Here is a 23569-nt window from a genome sequence, read left to right as displayed (position 1 = left end):
TAGAAGAATGCCTGCTGTTGTCTAAGAACTATCAGGAGAACTGGAATCTGCAATGGAATGATGGGAATGGGGATTAAGAAGAGATGGGAAGTGATCGATGATAGATAGATGATAGCTAGCTAGCTAGATAGAAAACCATATGCTAACTTAATCCTCTCTTTTGAACTACTTCACTACATTTTTTTTTTTTATGTTGCATGGTTAAGAATGTGAAAGGCAGCTTAGTAGACAGATTGATGATTCAATTAGCCTAGTGTAACCAGAGAATAATTTTTTGGATATTTAACGATGCCACATTCCACACTTTAAGTGCTAATCCTGCCCATATCTGTTTAAATTCACAGTCAGACTGATGTTTACCACCATGAGAGAATTCTAAAGCAACCTACCTTTCATTGACAATGTTTCGGGTTACTTGTTTTCTGAAACTGTCTTTAACTTCCTATTTGAGAATTCAATTAACAGATAGAGGTTGTCAGAAATAACATTATATAAAGTCTTAGCAGAGGTTATACGTTGTTGATTTGTCTCATATCTGAAATGGAAGGACATCTCTTCCATTAACGACCACCAAGCTACGAACATCAGAAACACTGAAAATACTCCATTTTCAGGGCAAACTTCATTGTATCTAAGTTCATAAAATATGACGACCTGAGTCCCTGGAGCAGAAGAAATTTAACTTATATGCTATACCAAGATGAGCACTGCTAGGCTCCTGGAGGCATGGAAGTGCTATACTTGTTTAATATTTTAGTTAGTCTAGAGCAGTGATCAACACAGACAAACTCTATGAAATGTTATTTATGCCCACATAGTTACATTAATTTTCTTTTAATCTTTGTCTGCCCCAGGAAATATTTCAATTGAATTTTACATTTCTTTCCAAGAAATCAGGAACCCTGGAATCCAATCTCATTTACTCTACCTTTTTTTCCTCACAGTTATTGCCAAAACCTAAATGAATTCAAAACCAAGCATTTATCTTGGATTTACTCCTCCAGTATGTAAAAATGACATGGTTTAAGTAAACTTTAATATAATTGCAGAATTAGGCTTACTCATCTAATGGGCTATTTAGGCATTCATTTATTAAACATATATTTATTTAATTCATAGTTTAATTCATCTCAATACACATAAAAGATAAAGTGATAGTTATTTGTGGAGATAGTATGTCTAGTGGTTGCAAAAGAAACTTTGTAATCATATATTCTGGGTTCAGTACTAAACTCTACCTCCTTCTAGCTGTGTATCCTTAGACAAGTTAATTAACCTCTCTGCCTCAATTATTCTATGACAAAAATGGGAATTAATAATGGCAGGTCCAACATACTATAATAGTGAGGAATAAATTGCTGTGAAGAATACAAAAAGGTCATGTAAAGTGCTTTGCACTAAAGTGCCTATGTCCTAGTAAGAATTCAATACATGTATGCTGGATTTGTTATAGGCATATGTGTGGTGTAGTTACATTATTACTTAGGAAATACAGGGTAATTTTCCATTTTTAAAATGTGATACCTTTAGCTGTGAAGAATGGTGAAGTCCCTGAAAATAATGATGTATCTTGGCTTTTGAAAATGGAGATGAGCAATCCAAAGCTGCCCATAAATGGATTACAGTTTCAAAGATGACTAGAACCACGAACTTTGAAAAGAAAAAAGGAAAACAAAGTTTAACACATTTTGACACTTGCTTGTTTTTAGTTTTAGGATTGATTTTAGTCCATATCCTGATAACTGTAGAATTTCAAATAGGCACACTACAAATCTCTGACTTAAAATGTCAATGTTGTATTTAAAAAAAAAAAAAAGTTTCCAATATAAGGGCTAAAAGAGGGATAAAGGAATTACAAAGTATTTTTAAACTATGTTCATTAACTTTAAAGGGAGACTGGGCATTATATGCAAGAGTGGATTCTTGCAGTTTTTAAGTAGGTTCAGCAGCCTTGGGAAAGTTTCTGAATTTCTGAGTCTATTCTGCAAACCTATGACTAGTCACAAATCTCAATACTGTCACTTACAAAATGAATCCTAAATAAGGCTAAGGTTGGGAATCCATACATACTACTGAAGATTTTTTATCAGCAATGTAATTGAAACTTGACACTGAACTTCAAGTCCGTGCAGCAAGCTGATAGATGAAATAGCAGATACCCAAATTAAGAAAACCTGAATTTAGGAACCAGATAAGGTTGACAATAGGTGTATCAAGTTGTGTTCAAATTCACTGGAATTTCTTTACTTCTTGAGTGGTTCCATCAGTCTCACTGAGAAGCCGTACAAGATGGAAAGATGCATAGCAAGAACCTGAAAGAGAACCAGTCTGCCTGTCTTAACATTAAAACAGTGCAGATACTAGATTTTAAAGTTCACCAGAGATCATCCAGTACAACTCTTAGATCTTTCCACCCCCACATCATTTTCTTGGTGGGTAAACTGAAATCTATAGTTAACATTGTCTTCATCTTCCAAAATGTGTTTTTCTCCTTAAAATGATGCCTCTGTTTAAGAAGAAGAGATGTGGTCGTAGAAGCAGAGAGGCCAGAAGTGTTTTATTCATACTCTTATCATTCTCTGGGGCCGTATACCGTAGCTGCACAATGAAGCTAACAATAGCAAGAACTAAGGTGGCACGTCATATTTTGTCTAAAGAAATCTGTCCAAAAACAGAGCAGAACAACTACAAGGTCGTTTTATCTCAATGTGGGAAAAATGATTTGGTTGTGATATAATAAGGTTATTTAAGAATTGAATGACTCAGGTAATTAGAGCAGTGCTTGGCACATAGAGAATACCCCCAAAATAGTAATTATTTTTATAACTGTATTAATAGTCTCTCATTTGGATAATATCAAAAAGCAGCAACATCTTAAGCTACTGATAACAATTAGTACATATTAGGGTTAACTAGGAACTAACAGCTGTGTTTTATGTGGATTCTGTCATTTATTCCTACGAATTTTCTCAGTTGTACAGCTGTGGAACCTGAGACATAAAATGGTTAAGAAATGCTCCAAAAGTTTTACAGCCTTTAAGACAATGATTTATAATAGAGCTACTAAAGCAATTTGGTAAAAGAAAGATAGTCCTGGATTCAGGACCCACTGACCAGAGTTCGAGCCCTGAATCTGCCACTTATAAGTTAGGTTCCCTGCTGCAAGCCCCGTCATCTGTCAAATGAAGAGGTTGAACTACGAGTTAGTTAAAGTTCCTTCTAGCTCTTTCTTATGCCTTCACCATACCGGAGGCTACATGTGAAAATTTAGTTATTTGTGTCATTTTAAAAATTAATTTTGTTTTCATCTAGTTAAACCTTAACTGCTGTCTACATTTAAGGAAAATCATCACCATGAAATCTGCACAGTACTGGAAAGGAAACATTCACTCCATCTGTTCATTCTATAACTTTCCATATTGGAAAAGCAGATCAACTTAATAGAAGGGTATTGGATACTATACATCTGATTTTTTGCTTATAAGGAATCAGGGGAAATCTTTATGACATGAACAATTTGGGAAGAGTTTATAATCATTATAAAGGAAAATATCTCCCCACTATATTTTAGACAGAGATGCCCTCATACCATAGCATAGTTACTAGGGTAGTCATGCAGACATCTGAATGCTGTTCTGCAAGAGACATTTTGGTAGGAAACACTATTTTTTTTTTTTTTAGGTAATAGATTTTCCACCTTAATGCCTTACTAAACCATCTTGATTTAGCACACTGTAGAATATTGCTTTGTTTTGTTTTTACCTACAATGTATGACATTTTGGTTTGATCTCATGTGCTTAATTTTTATCAACACAAAGAGTTTATACTCTCTAGTGAGAACATCTGTATAATGAAGGAAATACATTTTGCTCATTTGTATCGGCCAGAGTATTTTAAAATATAATTTTCTCAAGACATGTTGATTAAATATTATATCTGGACTGTTTAAGAATAATGAAGTGGGTTTTCGTATCAATGAAAATTTTGTAAATATTAATTTTCAGAGTCAACCAGTATACATATACATATTTGTGTGTGTGTATATATGTGTGTGTGTGTGTATATACTTTTACTGTTCTTGTCTACTTCAAGTCTTCCTGAGAGCAAGATTAACTCAGTGAATAGTGTTAAACATCCATTTCTTTCTGACTTATTTCAATATATATTTTAGTGGAGATTATGCAAAATATGAAATGCCAAGTATTTTTTTCATTTAAAAATGTAAAAATTGTGTGGTACATAGCTGAGTGAACACAAAGAAGGAGCTTGGGTTCTTTGAGATTAGTATTTCTTTCAAACATAATTCCTTTTCTTAAATGTTATTGCTTAGTTGAGGGAAACTTATGGTCTGATCTTCCAAAGCACTAAGTTACTGATAGTAAGAGTCTGCAGAAATCAAGATTGATGTAGTTTTCCTAGTAGAAGCTGGAAGTCACAGTTTGCACTTCCCTTAAAAGCTTTCCCCACTCAAACTATCTGACTTTCTGAGTTACGGGCTTAGTCTTACTTTGTACTCAGACTAAGTTCCGTCATCCTTTAGGGCTTCACATCTTCTAGATCACACCTCAAGAATTCTCAGCAAATCTCATTACGCTCTAGATCGTTTGACTTCTTCATTGAGACACAATCTTGTCTGAGGCCCTGTTCGTATGAGGAGAATCCTTTTAGATAATTATTCCTTGCCCATATGGCTGCCAAATTCTTGGCATCAAATTCTCTGACTCAGTTCTTCAATCTTAAGATTGGTCTTTCAATAATTCAGTGCTTAATTATGACCTACCTTTGTACACAGTTTACACATTATACCATATCTATGCTGGCAAGCTTACCCTGTTCCATCCAAACAGGTACACTTTTTCTTAAAGTTCTGACACCCAGCTCCTCTCAATCACTACATTGCCTTGAAGAATCCTCATGGCCCCTGCATGAGTTCCATATTATAATAAATGTGTGCTCTTAAGTATAGAACACATTAAACATTTTGACTGCTGTGAATTTAAAAACACTTGATTAAGGATGAATGGATTAACTTGATATCTAGGCTCTTAAAATATTGGATTAAGTTTTGCTTTTTTTGTACATACTAGCTCTATATTCAGATCATATAATTTAAATCTTGTACGCTTTGATTTTCTCCTTTGAAAAAGTAAGTTTAAAATACATACTTTGACTTCTGCTTCTATTCATGAAGGAGTAATGACTGTATGACTTGCCCTTTTGCTGTAATAGTTAGAAAATTGGACAAAACATATAATACAGTTCTGACACATTAAAAAAATAGAGAAGCACCGTAATGCCTGAGGGAAGGGAAACAAATCGAGAGCACGTACAGTACCTGGATTTCTGCCTGGAGGCAATGTTTGGACCATGGTGCATGGAGGGACAGCCGGGGGGAGAACTTCAGGGTCTTTACATTATATAGCTGGGAGACAAATACCTGAGTTTGGAGAGAACAAGACAACTAGAATTTGTGGGGCAGATAACCACAAAGGAGGGAAAAACACAGAGAAAAAATTCTAGAAACCTGTATCAGTGTAACCCTGAGAATTTTGTTTGCGTAGTGATCTTTACAAATGTAGAATGAAATTTCACGAAGCCAGGTGAAAAACAACTGCCAAAAAAGAATAGTTGACAGAGAACTTTAAGCAAATGAATACCCAGAGCTTTCACAGTTCTGGAAATCTTCATGGGGTATTCAATAGAGAGCGCAAAGGGTCAAGCTTTAGTAATAGGGATGAATCACTCTAACCACTCCTTGAGACCCATCCTAAAAATTTTTAAAAAACAAACATCAGAAGAATCAGTTAAAATTTACTTGTGGAAGTAAATTAACCATTGTCCAGAATCAATTTTAACTCCTTCTAAGGTAATAAAATTTAACACTAAACAAAATAAAAATCATAATGTCTGGCAACTAATTAAAAAAAAGTCATTGGACATGAGAAGAAATAGGAAAATACGACTCATGATGAGGAGAAAATTTGTCAATAGAAAGCCACCTTGAAATGATAGATATTATAACTGAAGACAAGAAGTTCAAAACACTATTAGAAATATAAATATGGGGGCACCTGGCTGGCTCAGTGGGTTAAGCCTCCGACTCTTGATTTCAGCTCAGGTCAAAATCTCAGGGTATTGAGATTGAGCCCTGTGTCAGGCTCTGTGCTCAGCATGGAGTCTGCTCAAGATTGTCTCTTCCTCTGCCCCTCCCCTCATTCGTGCACGTGCACTTTCTGTCAAAACCGAATCTTTAAAAATATATATAAATATGTCAAAGACTTGAATAGAGACAAAAATATATTCAAATTGAAATTTTAGGGATGAAAACTGAGATATCTGAAATAAAAATTCACTAAAGAGATAAATAGCAGATTAGACAGAAGAAAATATCAATGGACTTGAAGTTGTAGCAATATAAAATACACAAAATGAGGCCATCAGGGTCTCAAGAGAAGGACTTTAAAGCAGTAAAGTGTCAGCAGCTGACAAGACAATAACAAGCCATTGAACACTTAATTTGAGTACCAAAATTAGATGGCAGGGGAAGTAGGAAGCAGAAAAATCGTGGCCAATTTTTCCCAAAAATTTTATGAAAGGGTTGTCATGTGAAAAGGTTGTCATGAATACCGAATGAGAAAATGTGTGCAGAAAATATTTTTTACTTCTGCTTAGTCAATATAACATTATCATTGTTGATTGTTTATAAATATGTTCCAGATATTTTGCATTCTTCAAATAAAAGGCATAAAACGGGGACATTTTGTTCAAATTAGTCTATTTAGACACATTATATATTTAATAATGATAATAAAAATTAGAATAAGAGGAGGAAGAAGAAAAAGGTAATTATTATTTTGGGATAATAATAAGGGATATTATTTGGGATAATAAGGACTGTGCCTGGTCCTTTGTTAAGTGCTATACACATACCACTCATTCAATCTTCATAGAAACCCTATGGCATAGCCACGATATTATTTTTCAAGTACAAAATATGAGGTTAAGAGATATTATGTAATTTGTTAGCCTACAGGAGAAGGTGGTAAACCAGAGGTTTAAACCCATATCAGTCTGAATTCAAAAGCATATCATTATACTATTTCCCATATTCTAAAAGCTATGAGCATGAATGGCTCTTTAGAATTTATTTTTAACCTACACTGCCAGGCTTCAGAAATGTTCTGATAATTTATTTTAAATTTTTTTCTATATGAACTTAGGCTTTTCAAAATGTATTCTGTAAATGTAGGTAATTTTCTACATTCAGAAATCAGGCTGTCATTTATTTACAAGAATAACTGGTTTGCCAGATTGATTCTAGACTCTTTTCTAGAGTCAAGAGAGGAATAGTCTGTTTTTACAAATAAAATGGACTTATTTAATATTTTCGTTAATGTGTGTCTGTCTAAACAATTCAAGAAATGAGTTTTACATATGAAGAGAGAAAATTTTGAAAACTTTTTATAAACCTTGTAACTATAAATGCTGTCACCAAATGAAAAGATACACCTCCTGAGTGAGGTATCACACTTCCCATGACCTATTTAACAAACCACAAAACAGCAATCTTTCTTAAATTCCAAAATACAAAACTAGAAATGCACTAGTTAAGTCTAGCTTATCTTTCTTGTAGGCCGGTTTTCTCACCCAATGTATTGGTGATGATGTAGTATATACAGTTGGGGTTGTGTGCTCTTCAGTTTTCATCAGAAATAGAGAAATATTTTTACTCAGTCAACATTCTTAATGATAATTATAAGATGGTTAAAGCCAGGTTTTCTAAAGCTAAATCAAATAATTTAGAGGCATGTGAAAAAATATTTATGATAAATAAATAAATTAATAATAAATTAAATAAATCCCAATATTTATTTGAAGTTTTTTTCAGTTTTTTCCCCTGATAGTGTTTCTAAAGAAAGGGGGAAAAAATGAAATGTAGATCTAGAATAAAGTAGCAGAATACGTGAGTCCTCATTTATGTCTGTCTTTGGTGTTTGAAAAATTTACTCTCAGTTTTCAAAAACTCTCTCAAAGGAAGCATTTGCTTAAAGAATAAGTCCAAATGCCTTCTCTTTAAACATCTGGCAGTTTGGTCATTTTAATAGCCTTATTTCCCCATTACACCTTCGTCCACCCCTTTGTGTCCACTTCACCATGTATGCCAGGTAATCCACCCGTCTTTCCTAGACCTGGCAAAGAGGTACTTCTCAAACTATTACATGCATATGAATCACCTGGAAAGTGTGTGAAAATGTATGTTCTTGCTCAGTGTGTCCTGGGTGGGGTCTGACAGTCTGCATTGTTTTAAATAATAAGCAACTTTTTATTAAGGTGTAATTGACATATAGCGTTAGCTTCAAGCGTACAACACAATGATTCCGATATTTGTGTATACTGCAGAACGATCACAATAAGTCTAGTTGACACTCAACACCATATAGTTGCAATTTTTTTTCTCGTGATGGGGACTTTTAAGATCGACTCTCTTACCGATTTTAAATATGCAGTACAGTATTATTAACTATAATCACCATGATATAGGTTACATCCTCATGGATAGTCTGCATTACTAATGAGTTCCCAGGCAATACATTAGGCACCACACTTTGAGTAGACAGGTTTTTAGAGTATTGTATGAAATAGGTGCTCCTCCTCAGCCTCAAAGACTGTTCGATTTGATCTCCTCTGCGGCTGTATGTGAATGCCCATTCCCAGTCCGACTGAGCCTCTCGCATCCGATGCTCACAGAAAATCCTATATGTGCTACTTGAGTTTTAGACAGCACCGTTTAGATTGTGGTTTCACCAAGGGACAGGCAATCACAGCTAAAACAAATGCTTTACATTTTATATTTACCTCTGATCTTAGGATTTAGCAAGAAATGCGCCGGTACCACATTTGAAGACGTACTCAGATACAGATACTGCGGATGTGTGAGGTAGTCATCTATATAGAAATCTTCCTTGTTAAGTGAATTATTTTACTTCAAAATGTTTGCACTCCTACTAATTACAAATTATTAATTACTTCTTTGCTGACAATAGTATACTTTATTTTTTTTCTTTCAGGGTTTGAACCTGAAAAGACTGGAGGCAGTACAAGGAGGGAGAGAGGTAAGAAAGTCTGAGGGAGAGGGCGAGGGAAAAAGACAAAGTGCTTACAATGCTGCAGTGATGTGGTGGGTGACGGTGACCGATGATCATGGTGGTGATGATGATGGCAATGGGAATGTGTAGAGAGGAAGTTTGTGTACATATAGCCCATTCAGTCTGGTCAAAGCACGTTTTACACATCTACATAAATGCATTGTTTGTGCTTATTTCTCTGAAGCTAGACAAAGTACTGTTTCTCTGGTTACGTAAGGATCGTTTCTGTTAAAAAGGATTTTTGCAGCAGCAGAACCCTCGAGATGGGGTAGCAAAGCCTTTTTAAACCAACATTACAAGGCAATATTTAAAATGCTTTACTGAGAAATTAGTAAAATTCGAACAAAGCAAACATTTTATGACATTTGGGATTCTTCGCTCTCCTATCCAAGGCCATTGGCATATGCTAGAAAGTTGGCATGCATTATTTGATAGTGTAAAGTTGCTTTGGTAAGACTAGCACTTTTAAAGCTTTCTATAATTATTGTTTATCCCAGATGCTTTATAAAGAGGGGAACTTTAAATAGTATCAAACATAATACTGTATCATGCACATTATATATATATATTATGATTTTCTAACTCTCAGTGAATGGGCAGACTTAACTTCGATTAAAATTCTTTCCATGCTAAAATGTGTAAATGCTATACTTTGTGATTCGGGTTATTGGGGGTAGGGGAGAGTATAATATTTAATTCTGTAAATCAGTATTTTCTTGTTGCCCAAAAGGTAAGTTTATTTTTAAATGATATTTATTTAATAGTTTTTTGGTAAAAGTGAAACTATTTCATTTTACAAAATGAGACAATAAATATTACTCCCTTTCCATCTGTGGCCTCTCTTCCTGTAAAAAGAGATTTCTTCTGTATTGAGTTACAAAGTATTTTCCCCTTCTTTCTTGCTGTTTTAATTTCCAGTTGTATGTTCTTAGTATTTGGCATTTTAGATCCTTGTACACTTGTTATTTCGGGCTTCTTTCCTATTTATTTGCTGTTTCCACCCAGAATAATCTATTCTTTTTAGTGACACGTAATAATTGGCTCACATTGGCAGAAGAGCTGGAGAAAGTGAAACATAAAAAAGTCTTTAGATATTTTTCATGTTGTAGGAAAGCAAGGACATAAGGATATGGTCATTTGTAAAGAGAGAACGAGGAGTAAAAAGTGTGTACTGTGTAAGGAAGACCCCAGAACCATTTAGTTTTGGGAGGGTAACTAATCCAGACATAACCAAAATGGATCTACTTAGAGAAAGAATTTAGCTTATCACCTCCTAAGTGGAAAGTTCACACCCAAGCAGGACTGCCACAATTGATCTCTGCTGATCCAGTGCCTTTAAGGAAATAGAATTTGGAGTTACCCAGCTTCTCCCTGTTGTCTCCTACTGCAATAGTAACTATGTGTCCAAAAAGGTAAACTTAAATCCATTTACCCATATAATGGCATTGCTAAATGGTAGCAAAATTCTTCATTTGTTTTATCAAGCTTCTGTGTTTTTTTTCATGTTATCTTTAAAAGCCGAATGACTGATTTTTATTGAGCAGTTACTGTTAAATTTTATTGCTTTTTCTTTTCATTTTCTGTATTAGAAATGAAACTTGTGGGTAAAGAACATGTTGATAATGTGTTTTAAATTATTATTTTTTCTTAAAACTATTTTATGATTTGCGGGGAGGTCAAAATTTTAATGATCTACAGTATGATATATACATCTGTATAGAGGGGACAACATGATTTGGGTCTCTCCCTGAGGTTAGTGGAGTGATTCTGAAGAAGGTAAGTTCATCAGATCAGTGAGAGTCTAGTATTCTCTTTGGCACTTGATACTCCTGATCCAGAATATAAACTAAATGGTGACTATTAAAATTCAAAACAACCACTTCACTTGATCTCTGTGCAATACTGGATTAAATGGGCATATCTCTATTTAACCTAACACTCACCTTAGTTTTCCCCATGTTTATAAAACCCTATATATTCTATGGTAAGAGACTTTGGAAGAGTTCAGACAATTAGGTGAAATATTTGTGAAAACTGTTCTGGCAAGTCTCAGGGGTAGGTGATCTATAAACAAAAAGTGCAATGACTGTGTTAAAAGCCTTCTGCTTTCTCTTGCTTACAAAATGTCATGTATCTTTCTGATTCCTATGCACTGTGTTCTATTACGTGTGCTTTACAATGATGTATAGTATACATCCGATTATGTTAATTTGAAATGTGTAAATTTAGAATATTCTTACTCAAAGCCTTCTCTTAGAATTCTTTATCCTAATGCTGTTGTGATTGATGAAAATTTAATAGCAATGATTACTTCTTAAGATGAATTAATTTGTCTCAGTTTAAATGACAGATATTCCCACTAGGTGTTGATGGATGTAATACAGAGGGCCCGTTACCAAATATTTATAAGAAGGTTTAACATTTTAAACAACGTATTGTTTAAAATGTTCTGTTTACTTATTTGAGATAATGACAATGGTTAGAGCATGCATGGAAAATTGAAGTAGGCAGTAATATCCTATTTAGCTAAGTGGTAAATACTATTAAAAAGCTAATTGCTACACAGGAAGACCACATTTAAACACTACGTGCTGTATAACAATATAAATTAAGAAGTGATTAAAATATAAACTACTTTTCCGAAGGAAATGGAGATGGGCGGCACCTAAATCGCTTGTATTATTGTGAAATATTTGAAAATAGATATTAGTTGGATAAAAAAAGTTACAAGAGTATTTTTGCATATTTATACATGCAATTTATACTGTGTATAAATTGAGGGGGCTAATCATAATAGATGTTTAAAAAGGGAGATTAGTGGAATGTTGTACAAAATGTGATTATTTAACCGATACTTCTACCTGATCGTAAATGAACTTCCTGCCTCTAGTGAGATCTTGTAACTTAGAGAAAAGCCTCAGTGAAAAGTCATTGGGTATCACACGCAGATAAATCAATGTATCTCTTTTCTCAAGGAACTTCTGTTATCCCACACAATGCTTTTGCTGTTAAATGTAGATCGAATTAAGTTTTCTTAAAAGACTGTATACTTTTGTTATTTCAAATGGTATCATATATTCCAAAGTACAGTTTTTGTTTACTAAGTAAAGATTTATCTGTGCATGTATGCATACATTACTAATTTTTAATGGCAGATTGTCTCTATTTCCACCCTACCTCAAAAATACTCAATCATCCATATTCTGGGTATTTAAATCACAAGTCTAAATACACATAATATATGACTTTATATCATAGATGAAGATAACTAGTTATTATGGTTAGATATCTAAATCATGGTTGGACATTTAATTTCAGAGATTTTACTGAACGTGGTAAGCTAATATGAGATAGATACAATTGAACTTTCGGGTTGCAGCTGTGTTTTGAAAGTTACAGAGATTTCTGAACCATAGAAGGATTGAAATACAGTACAAGTGTGTAATGATCAAGGATCACTTTTACATAATTTGAAGACCTCAGACCTCCCGAAGTGATGAACAGAATAAGCAGAGATCATGTTGCCATTCTTTATCTGGAGTTCTGAAAACAAGATTAATAATATTGGTGTTCTTGAAGATTTTGAGTAAATAGTTTCACACTCTTAAAAGACAAATCATGAACATCCTTCTCAAATATCTGAAAGAAATTTAACACTTTAGAAAATTCCTAAAAGCATTCCTTAGGAATATGACCAAAACACATTATAGACTTGTTCATCCCTTTTCTAGAAAAATACCCTGTTGTTTGGAAATCTTTCAGTGAATTATATTTGGCAATGATATAAAAAATCCCACTTGGGGGGATGCAATTACATGCAGATAGATTCTGATAGACACATTGTTAGGAAAAAGTAGACGTTTCAAATTATTAAAACAGCTGATTCGTGAATATGTCATTCTCAAAAAAAAAAAAACAAAACAAAACAAACATGAGCATGTCTTGCAACGTATCTGTTTTATAGTCCACGATGTTTCATCTTCTCTATTGAACTACAGTATTCCCAGTCCTCTGTCTTTTTGTCTATTTTTGTTTTTGCCAAAAACCATAAATAGGAATTTATGGATGATATGAACTTCCAATATTTAAGAAAACATAGAGACATTAAAAAAGGTAGACTGGAAATCAAATATTTAGTTAAATACTATTTACCCAACCCTACTTTATATTTAAATGCATTATTCATTTAAAACAATAACTTAAGATTTTCTATTCACTTAATTTGCACTTAATCATACGATATTTCTAAAGAAGGTAATTATTTTATTCTGATAAATAGTGGATGTTATGCCTTTGTAATATAGTTGGATAGACTTTGCACTGTTTATCTCTTGGCAAATTACATATTTCTACTTGAAGCTGAAAGTCATTTTTAAATTTGAGCCTTAAAAGGGAGAAAATTTAAAGAATGAGATAAATGATACTCTAGATTTGAAAATAATTTATCTACCTGGAATATTAGCACAAACATTATTTCAAGCGTAACAAAATAAAAATCACTTTGAATTTTCTTTCCATACATAATTTAATTAGAATTATTAAGCAGATTATTTGAGGTCTAGGTTATTGCTTAAGTTAAGAAAACTCGATATTACTTCTCCTAGGTCCAACAGACCTCTGGAGAGAGTTGTTTTTTAAAAGAATAAAAGAAGGTAAATATGTGAGCACTAAGGATTGAACTACACTTGAAGAAACTGTATTGTTCTTGGAAATAAGAACAGCAAAGAATAGCAAATAGTGTTGAAGCTCCATTGCTCTCTTAAAATCTAATATTTTATATAATTTTGAAATTATAGAAAATAACTACTTTTTGTAGCTTTATTTTGTAGCGTCAAATAATGAATCTTTACCAAGAAACAGATCTTGATTACCAGTTATCTTTAATACTTTTTTTCTGCAAAACTCTCTTCCATTAACATGTTTTCTTCTGTTCAGTATTCAGAATAGACTGTTTCTACTTTTGTTCAACTTCAGCTATCCCATTCTTGGTTGCTGTAGAGTTTGGTAGAATGAGAAATTCTTTTATATCCTCAGTGATAACACAGTTTTGGGAAGGAAATATATATTGGCTACTGTTGTATTCTTTCTTGAGATATAAAAGCTGAGATGAAGATAACTCTTCCTTTTATATCCAGAGTTATTCAGTGGTTCAGTGCTTATAGTTTGCTGTTGAGGAATAACTGATTTATAATTTGATTTTGAGTTGAAGAGACCTTTAAGAACTCAGTAAAAAATAAAATATTCCTTTTGTTCCCCTTCTCACTACTGACAGACAATATAGGAGGTGAAAGATCTTTGTGCTTATAAATACTATTTAATTGAAAGAATTACATGAGACCTTAATAATTATTCCTGTTTCAAAAGGTGGTTGAAATGATAAAATGAGCTAATATGTACAATATTCTTTGCACAGTGCCTGCCACATAGAAAGCACCCAATAAATGGCAACAATTACTGTTATGTTTTTTCATATTATCTGATATTCCCTTCATTTATTCTTCTGTCAGAGACAGAGTGTCATGTTGCTGGAAGATTTTACTCTCTACGTGAACTAGCCTACTCCATGGGAGTCAAAGATATTCAAGGCCTAGCCTGACACTTAAAGGATTTTATATTCTAAATTGGTTCTGAAATGACAAATTACAAATAGGACAACAAAATCTACTTGCAATCCGTTGTTTGACCTCAGAAATTCTTTTTTTTTTTGAACCTCAGAAATTCTTAATTTCATATTTTATATCATAGATGAGAGAAAAATGGATTTACATTTTCCACTTAGCATTGTTTGCGGGGAGCAAAAATAAGGCCTGTAAGTTTTGGAAGCTATTTTTCATATCCTTTCTATTCTCTGAGTGACCTTCAAATTGGAATTTGAAGATCTCTTCTATGCTTGTAGACTGTTGATATTCCAAGAGACTATCCAAAAGAAACCTGTTGATTAAGCATAACTAAACTTATTAGATATACTTCCGTAAGAAAGAAAACATCCTTAGTAGTACCTCAGATGAGGAAGAAAATCCAAAAGAGATACACTGCATATATCACTTTCTTTTGGATATATTTGATTAGCTAGATTAGATATTCCTTGAGTATCTGGCAATGACAAAACAATATTTCCCAAGAGAAGCAGAAAAAAAAAAAAGTGGGAGGAAAGGGGAGCAGTGAGAAGAAGCCAGCTTCAACAGGCATGAAATCATCACCATGGAAGGATAAAGGAGGCCTTACATATAGGAAACCCATTGCAAACATACACAGAGAGCCACACTAGAGAATAGTCACAACATGTTAGAATGATAATTTCAATCCTAGTGAATTTCATCAAGCAAAATCCAACAATCATGTTCTTGACAAAGTTTCCCAAAATTGACTCTGTAATTTCAGATTGTACTAGATGGAATTATGCCAATTAGAGACATATGTATGAGTTAAAATAGCAAGTAATCAGGAATTTGACCTAGAGAGCCAAATATATTGAGAAGACCACATGAAAATTTTGCCAGGACAACTTTCTGTCTTAAGACCCTGGCCTAAGCCCAGGTAGAGAACCTAACAAACCCTGTAACTCTGAGCAAAATTAAACTAAATAGAACGAACAAAGACAAGACTGAAGAAAGTCCTTATAAAATTGGAAAGGATACTCAAGAGCTTTGTCTAAAGGGAAGCAGTACGTCAAAACCTATACTCATGAATAGCTTGTAGCTAGACCTCTTCTTCTTGACTCACGATGGAAAGCCATGAAAACAAACTGCAGATAGTGTTTTCATTCAGGGTAAGACCTTTCAAATTTGATTAGATAATGAAAGGATTATGAAAAAAAACATTCTCATTTCTAGGAGGCAGAAACTCTGTGTTTAAGAGGTTGACAAAAAGAACTTAAATGTTAGACCCAATGCAGGGTTTACCTCACTGTTGCTGTCAGACTTCAGTAGCCTCGGAGGATCATGTTTCAAGTAGAGGAGCTTAAGTCAGGTTACACAGAAATTTCAATGAGACCAATACAATTTTTTACTATTAACCTACCAAAATACCACAAAGAAATGAATCTTTTCATCAAGCAAAGCTGTTAGTTCTATTACAATTAAAAAGAACACTACATTGACAGTTTTAGTAGGTCTCTAAATAGAGAGGTTATGGAGGATGGGGAATGTGGTGGATATTTAGAAAGTGGTAAGATCCAGGCAGGATGCTTCTAGGCAGAGTTTATGACATGATAGCTTTGCATCAATGTGCACAATAGGTAAAATAAATGAAGGTTCTGACTTCAGGGTTCATAAATGCAACGTATTTTCTTTGTTAAATGTACCATATTTTCTTTGTTTATGAGTCTTTGTTTTCAGAAATATTTGGGTATTTGTAAAGATTTATAATTTTAAAGTGGTTTTTACAAAGAGATGAGGACTAAGAAGAATTATAGTATAAGGATTTGACTTTCTAGTTAATATAAATTTAGATACCTGTTTTTATAAGGAACATATATTGGTTTTAGAATCAGTTTAAACCTGGGGATGTCTTCAGTTGAAAAGATAAAAACAAGTTATGGTTTTATTTCACTGCCTTATATATATGTTTTGAAAGTATATTCTTAAACTCAGGAATTTTTTTTTTTTTGCATTGTTGTTTTTATTTTGTATGTAATTGAATATACAGTTATTTCTTGACCTTTACTTATGTCAATTGATACAAAAGAAATATTCTACTCCAGGTGGTCTAATTAAGTCAGCCTGCTTCCATCAGGGAAGTATTTATTCATATATAAATAAGGAAATCACTTATGATTCCTTTCTTAATTATAAATAGAAGCCAATTGCCACCTCAAAAATCTACAGAAGAAAATAAACATTTTTATTTTTATACTTAATCGTAACTTAGTAAGAGAATATCTTTTGTGTTGATTTATATTTTCATGGAGAACAAATAATCCCCACATAAATGTTCAATTGCTTTTGCTGACTAATGTATTAAAATCTTGTAAAGCTACAAGAACCCACTGCTTCTGTTTTCTAGAGAACTCCATGGCCTTCCTTTTCTCTACTTGGAAGTAGATCCCCAAATTTCTTTCCATTCTTTGGTCATCCCTTCAGTTGATGACAGTTATTTCACATTATGTCTACTTTCTGTTTACATCGTTTGCCAAAATCTGTCACTTTAACACAGTTCTCTAGACATTAATACTCAGCTTAATGGAACGGAGAACTCCTGATTAGTTCCATTGTTGTCCTTTAATTGTATCACAGGACCTCCCTCTGTCCTGAATCCGTGATCACCACATTGTTACTTGATATGTAATCTAAAATTTTTTAAGTAAGATTTCCAATAACAAAATCATATATTTAGAATTCTTTAGCTTCTAAGAAACATTGTGCTGTCAAAATATTGTTTGAGCAATTGTTTTATTAGATTAAAAATGTAAAGATTAGAGAACTTCAGACTCATGCAAATGACAGTTGTTTTCAAAATAACAGCTTTCAGTAAAATTTCTATGACACACTCTATTAGTTTGCTAAGGCCATTATAGCAAAGTAGCATAGACTGGGTAGCTTTGACAATAGAAAATTTCTCACAGATATAGAGCTAGAAGTCCAAGAGCAAGGCGTTGGCAGATTTGGCTTCTTCTGAGACTTCTCTCCTTGGCTTGCAAATGGCATGGTCTTTACATGGTCCTTATATGGTTTCTCCTCAGGGTGTCACATCCCCCACTGTTTTGTGCGTGTGTCCAAATTTCCTCTTATAAAGACAGTGATATTGGTTTGGGCCAACCCTAATGGACTCATTTTACCTTAATTACCTCTTTAATGGTCCTTTCTTCAAATAGTCACATTCTAAGGTACTTGGGATTAAGGATTGAGCATATGAATTTGGGGGGGGACACAATACAGCTCATTACACATACTAAAAGTAATACAACTGCACCATCCATTTCCCTCAGAATCTTCATTTCTGCCTTTCACTTACTTACTCAGGAGCCTCTTGTTCTATCCTGTAACCTTGAAATTTGATTACATTCAAATTCCAACCATCAACAGTAAATAAAAGTAAATAAAAACAATTCCTTTTCTGCAATGTTAATATTAACCCCAAAGGTTTGAAAATGGATACCACCCAAAGGGGAGTTAAAGCTCATTTGCTGACCCAACCCTGACCTGAACTAATACAAGCCTGTTTATAGTCTTTTTTCCCCCCACTTAAAGTGGACATTTATATTTTGCTACAAAAATATCAATACATTTGTACAAGTTACTGCTCCAAACCCTACTTAGGATATTCAAAAGATATGGTATATGCTCTGTATTACTATTTTAAAATTGGAGCAATTCTGAATTACCAGATACATCTGACTTTAAGAATTTCGGATAAGGGACTGTAGATCTGTAGTGTACATTTCACTCTAAACCGCTAGAAAAATAGAGTCCTGTGTATTCACCATAAAAATATTTGAATTAACACTTGGTAAGTGCTTATTATGTGTTTATTAAGTATTTAACATTGTTGTAAGCACTTTATACATATTCGCTCATTGAATCCTCACAAACTTTTGAAATAGCCACTACTATTCTCATTTCAAAGAAGAAGCAAAATAAGAAATAATTCAAATAACTGGCTCGGAGTCTTACAATTAGTAAGTGGTGAAACTGGGATTCAAACCTAGAAAGCACAACTTCAGAGTAAAACTTCAACACACCATGACTCAGGAGCAGTGAAATGAGAGATTTACCACAACTGGACATTTTGACTCCTGGCATTCCTCAGAAGAGTTATCTAGTTTTCACTTGCTGAACAATCATGTTCTCTCTCCCTTTCTCCTTCTCTCTCCCTCCGTCTTCCCAACCCACTGATTGCATATAGACATCATCTTATTGAAGATCGTGACCTCAGCTACTATTTTGTTTTGGTTAGGGATTGGTTAAGTATAAAGAATAGAAATCTACTTAAAATTTATGTCAAATTGAATAGTGTCAGGTGCATCCATTTGCCAGGAATGTTCCTTGATTGCTTGAAAAATGAACAGTAATCAGTTCTTTTTCTCTATTTCTCTGTTCTCTAATTCTGTCATTCTTCTGTGCAAACTAGGTTGCTTCTTTACTTTTTTAAATTATATTTTGCCCCCAGCAACACTACCCCTAAATGATGGTCTCAGCTATCTGTTTTATAGCTGGACAATCACCTTTAAATATAGACAGTGTGGTGTCATTTCCCCCAGGTCATTCACATCCTTCGATCAAATAAATACATTTAGCAACAGGAACTAGGGCAAAAAAAAAAGTTTTTTTTTTTCTTTCTCTTTCCTTTTTTTTCTTTTTTTCCTTTTATGATATTCAAATGATAAAAGCACCCCTAAATGATGGTCTCAGCTATCTGTTTTATAGCTGGACAATCACCTTTAAATATAGACAGTGTGGTGTCATTTCCCCCAGGTCATTCACATCCTTCAATCAAATAAATACATTTAGCAACAGGAACTAGGGCAAAAAAAAAAGTTTTTTTTTTCTTTCTCTTTCCTTTTTTTTTCTTTTTTTCCTTTTATGATATTCAAATGATAAAAGCACCATTTCATTTATCCTTTGAGTTATCATTGTCATTTCATTTTCTTGCATTATTTTTAAATCAGTAAGAGTTAGGTTAGGAAAATATAAATGCATCTGAAACAAGCAGTTTGTGCAATTTTCTTATTGACTGGGGCTGTCCTCTTAATTAGTTCTTGATCATCATTGCAAAGTGAACTTCTCAATTGTCCCTCTTCTCTATATCTATTACATCTGGAGTCGGGGGGGTTTATCTTTCACTGATTAAAAATAATATATCCTGTAAGGGGAGATACATCTTGGAAATACAGTAAATTAAAACAGTTTTCTATCCAGATATTACTGATTCAACGTAGATCTGATCCATTGCATTTCTTAAACCAAATTGTTGCTGATATGTGAATGTGAACATTAGCATGACATGTTCTTCTCTTTTATAAGCCAAAGGGAGGGGGACTAGACAATATTCTCCATAGGAAAATTCACAATACACTTGCTTGTTCATTTCTGCATGGCATCAGGGGTAGACAATCACAAATAGGACTTAGAGGAATATCCTATAAAACAGTTGGGAGAAAGTAAAGGCTTGTGGGAGTTTGCATTCTTATTTGTAGGTACTCAAGAATATTAGATTCAAAATGAGTAAATCATAACATTTAGAAATTTTAAATCAAATCATGAGTATTGTCCTATACTTGGTTATATAAAATCACTTGAAATATAGATTTACTGGGGCGCCTGGGTGGCTTAGTCAGTTAAGCGTCTGCCTTCAGCTCAGGTCATGATCTCGGGGTCTGGGATCAAGCCCCATGTTGGGCTCCCTGATCAGCGGGTAGTCTGCTTCTCCCTCTCCTTCTGCTCCTCCCCCTGCTTGTGCTTGCTCTCTCTCTCTCTCCCTCTCAAATAAATAAAATATTTTGAAAAAGAAATATAGATTTACTTAATATTCTAGCAGTCTGAATTCTAGAAATTAAACACATTTGTTGAAGCATGTGGAACCAATTTTAACATTCTGTGTATGCTGTATGTAACCTTTTGGCTACTTTTTACCAAAAATGGAAAAATGGTTTATTTTGTCTTCCTTGCTTCCAATTGTGGCCTATCAAAGATGTTGTTGTCTTCTCCTCTAACAAGTTATATTCAATAATGTATTTGTTCTAGTTTACTCTCTGGAACTAAAGGTCACAGGGAATGCTGAGAGTAAGTAACGCCAAATAAAAAAATGCCAAAAGTGGACAAAGGTCAAAAGCATCAGGGAAAGCAAACGACCTTCCAATTTTGCCTTGAAAAAGATATTGCTGATCTTAATAAACAACTTTTGATGAAATAAAACAGGTGAGAGCCATGTTGAAAATAGTTCAAGAGTTGGCAACAAGGAAAGGAATGTGAAAAGCATTTAAGAGAAACAGTGAGGTGATGCCCGGAGAACATAGTAACTTTAGTATTCATTTCTGGGAGTAATTCATAGATGCTCTTGTATAGAACTCACACAGTTTGAGGTCCAAGAAGACTCCAAACAACGTCGATGTTAATGGAGCTTCAACAGGATTATAAAATAATTTATAAGACTTTTATATATGTTTTGTAGACAAAGACATCTATGGCACAAAAATTCATTAAATTTTCTCTAAACAAGAAATGACTACATAATAAGAGGCAGCGTAAGAGAGTTGGCTTTTTTTTTTAATTTTTTTTTTAATGATTTTTTATTATATTCTGTTAGTCACCATACAGTACATCCCCGGTTTCCGATGTAAGGCTCGATGATTCATTAGTTGCGTATAACACCCAGTCCACCATGCAATACGTGCCCTCCTTACTACCCATCACCAGTCTATCCCATTCCCCCACCCCCCTCCCCTCTGAGGCCCTCAGTTTGTTTCTCATAGTCCATAGTCTCTCACGTTTCATTCCCCCTTCTGATTACCCCCCTTTCTTTATCCCTTTCTTCCCCTACCGATCATCCTAGTTCTTATGTTCCATAAATGAGAGAAATCATATGATAGTTGTCTTTCTCTGCTTGACTTATTTCACTTAGCATTATCTCCTCCAGTGCCGTCCATGTTGTAGCAAATGTTGAGAATTCGTTCTTTCTGATAGCTGAGTAATATTCCATTGTATATATGGACCACATCATCTTAATCCAGTCATCTGTTGAAGGGCATCTCGGCTCCTTCCACGATTTAGCTATTGTGGACATTGCTGCTATGAACATTGGGGTGCATATGGCCCTTCTCTTCACTACGTCTGTATCTTTGGGGTAAACACCCAGTAGTGCAATGGCTGGGTCATAGGGTAGCTCAATTTTTAACTTTTTAAGGGACCTCCACACTGTTTTCCAGAGTGGCTGTACCAACTTGCATTCCCACCAACAATGTAGGAGGGATCCCTTTAAGAGAGTTGGCTTTTTAGAAAACACACATTTTAGAGCTTCCAATACCAGTTCTGCCCTATGTCACCAATGCAATATTGAGCAAATTGCATAACCTTTCTGTATGTCAGTTACTTCATTTTAAAATTAACTTACCTCATGGAATTGTTATGCATAAAGAAAATGAGAGTGCAATATGAAAAATAATGGAACTCAATGTCTGGTGCCAAGAAAAATACCCAATATGGAAGGCTTTTTAATACTGTTATTGTTACTGTCACTGTTACTTTGAATTAATAAAGACAGTAGACATTCCATTCCCTCGTATAAAGCCACTCACTCAGCACCACATCTCAGGTGGAGTGTTACCTATTCAAGGAAAAACTTCTCAGGGATTCCTACTTGCAAAAGTTGTATTTGATGCATAGTAATGTTTATCATATTATATCATGACTCTTTGTTTCCCCACCAGTCTGTCAGGTAGACAGAGTTCCTAGAGAACAGGGTATTATACAGCTTGCACTCATAAAATTTTGTATCATTCCTGGATACAGTAATACACCAATAAATATTTGTTGAGTTGAATATTGTTCCTTTTTAGAATCACTGAGAGTTGGGTTTAGAACATCTATGCTAGTTCCTTTCTATATCGGTCACTCATTTATTCCTCTTGATTTTCACGTATTTAATTTATATATTTTGGTCTCATTTATAAATATTAAAGTAAAATTAATAAATATATTACATTTCATTTATTCCCATTATATTCTAATTAAAGAAATAGATGCTGATAATGGTTGATCACAGTTTAGGTGAATTGGAGGTATAAAAAATTGAAATTGTGAGAAAAATAAATACTTATAAAGCTTCAGTTGTGGGGAAAATTTTTAATATAGTTGATTTTTTTTTAATTTGCCAAGTTTCATAATTTCAAAGCTGTTGATCCAAGTGAGTTCTAAAGTATGTTTATGCTCTTGTATGGTGGGGCTAATTCAGGTGTTTAAATTATCCATTCTCCTTTGTCAGGATTACATTATGCAAGGTCTTCAGGCACTCATCCTTTTCATCTAATATGACCATCCTGAACTGTAATCCCCTTTTGTACAAATAAGGCTGATTCAGGTGCAGAGAGGATTAACGGCTGGCCAAAATTTAAATAATGCATACAAATTCAGTACATAGATTTTTGAAATGACATGGTTAAATGGTATTTAATCTATAATAATTAAGGAAGGATGCTCTGTAAAATGAAGTGATAAATGAATGTGAAGACCAAGAGATTGAGATATAAGCAGAGAGAAAATATTAGTCTTGGGTCAGTAAAATTAATTGACAGAATGGTATTTTTAAAATCACTTTTTTAAGTCCTTTTTTTAAAAAAAATTTTATTATGTTATGTTAGTCACCATACAGTACATCCCTAGTTTTTGATGTAATGTTCCATGATTCATTATTTGCATATAACACCCAGTGCTCCATGCAATACGTTCCCTCCTTACTACCCATTACTGGGCTGACCCATCCCCCCTCC

At 33.9% G+C, this 23569-nt stretch overlaps 1 protein-coding gene across 2 annotated transcripts in view; it reads left to right on the top strand.

The window, feature by feature from the left end:
* Window positions 1–23569, top strand: part of CCSER1 (coiled-coil serine rich protein 1) — a 1291424-nt gene that overhangs the window by 864635 nt on the left and 403220 nt on the right. For both annotated transcript variants that reach the window (XM_045791946.2, XM_045791951.2), the window contains one exon: window positions 9070–9114. In XM_045791946.2, the coding sequence (XP_045647902.1) occupies window positions 9070–9114 (45 nt within the window). The remainder of the gene's footprint in view (window positions 1–9069; window positions 9115–23569) is intronic.

Source organism: Ursus americanus, chromosome 8 (assembly GCF_024610735.1).
Source record: "Ursus americanus isolate L20-20 chromosome 8, mUrsAme1.1.p, whole genome shotgun sequence".
NCBI lineage: Eukaryota > Metazoa > Chordata > Mammalia > Carnivora > Ursidae > Ursus > Ursus americanus.
The sequence above is the reverse complement of the archived record's forward strand: the minus strand, read 5'-3'. Positions and strand labels throughout refer to the sequence as shown.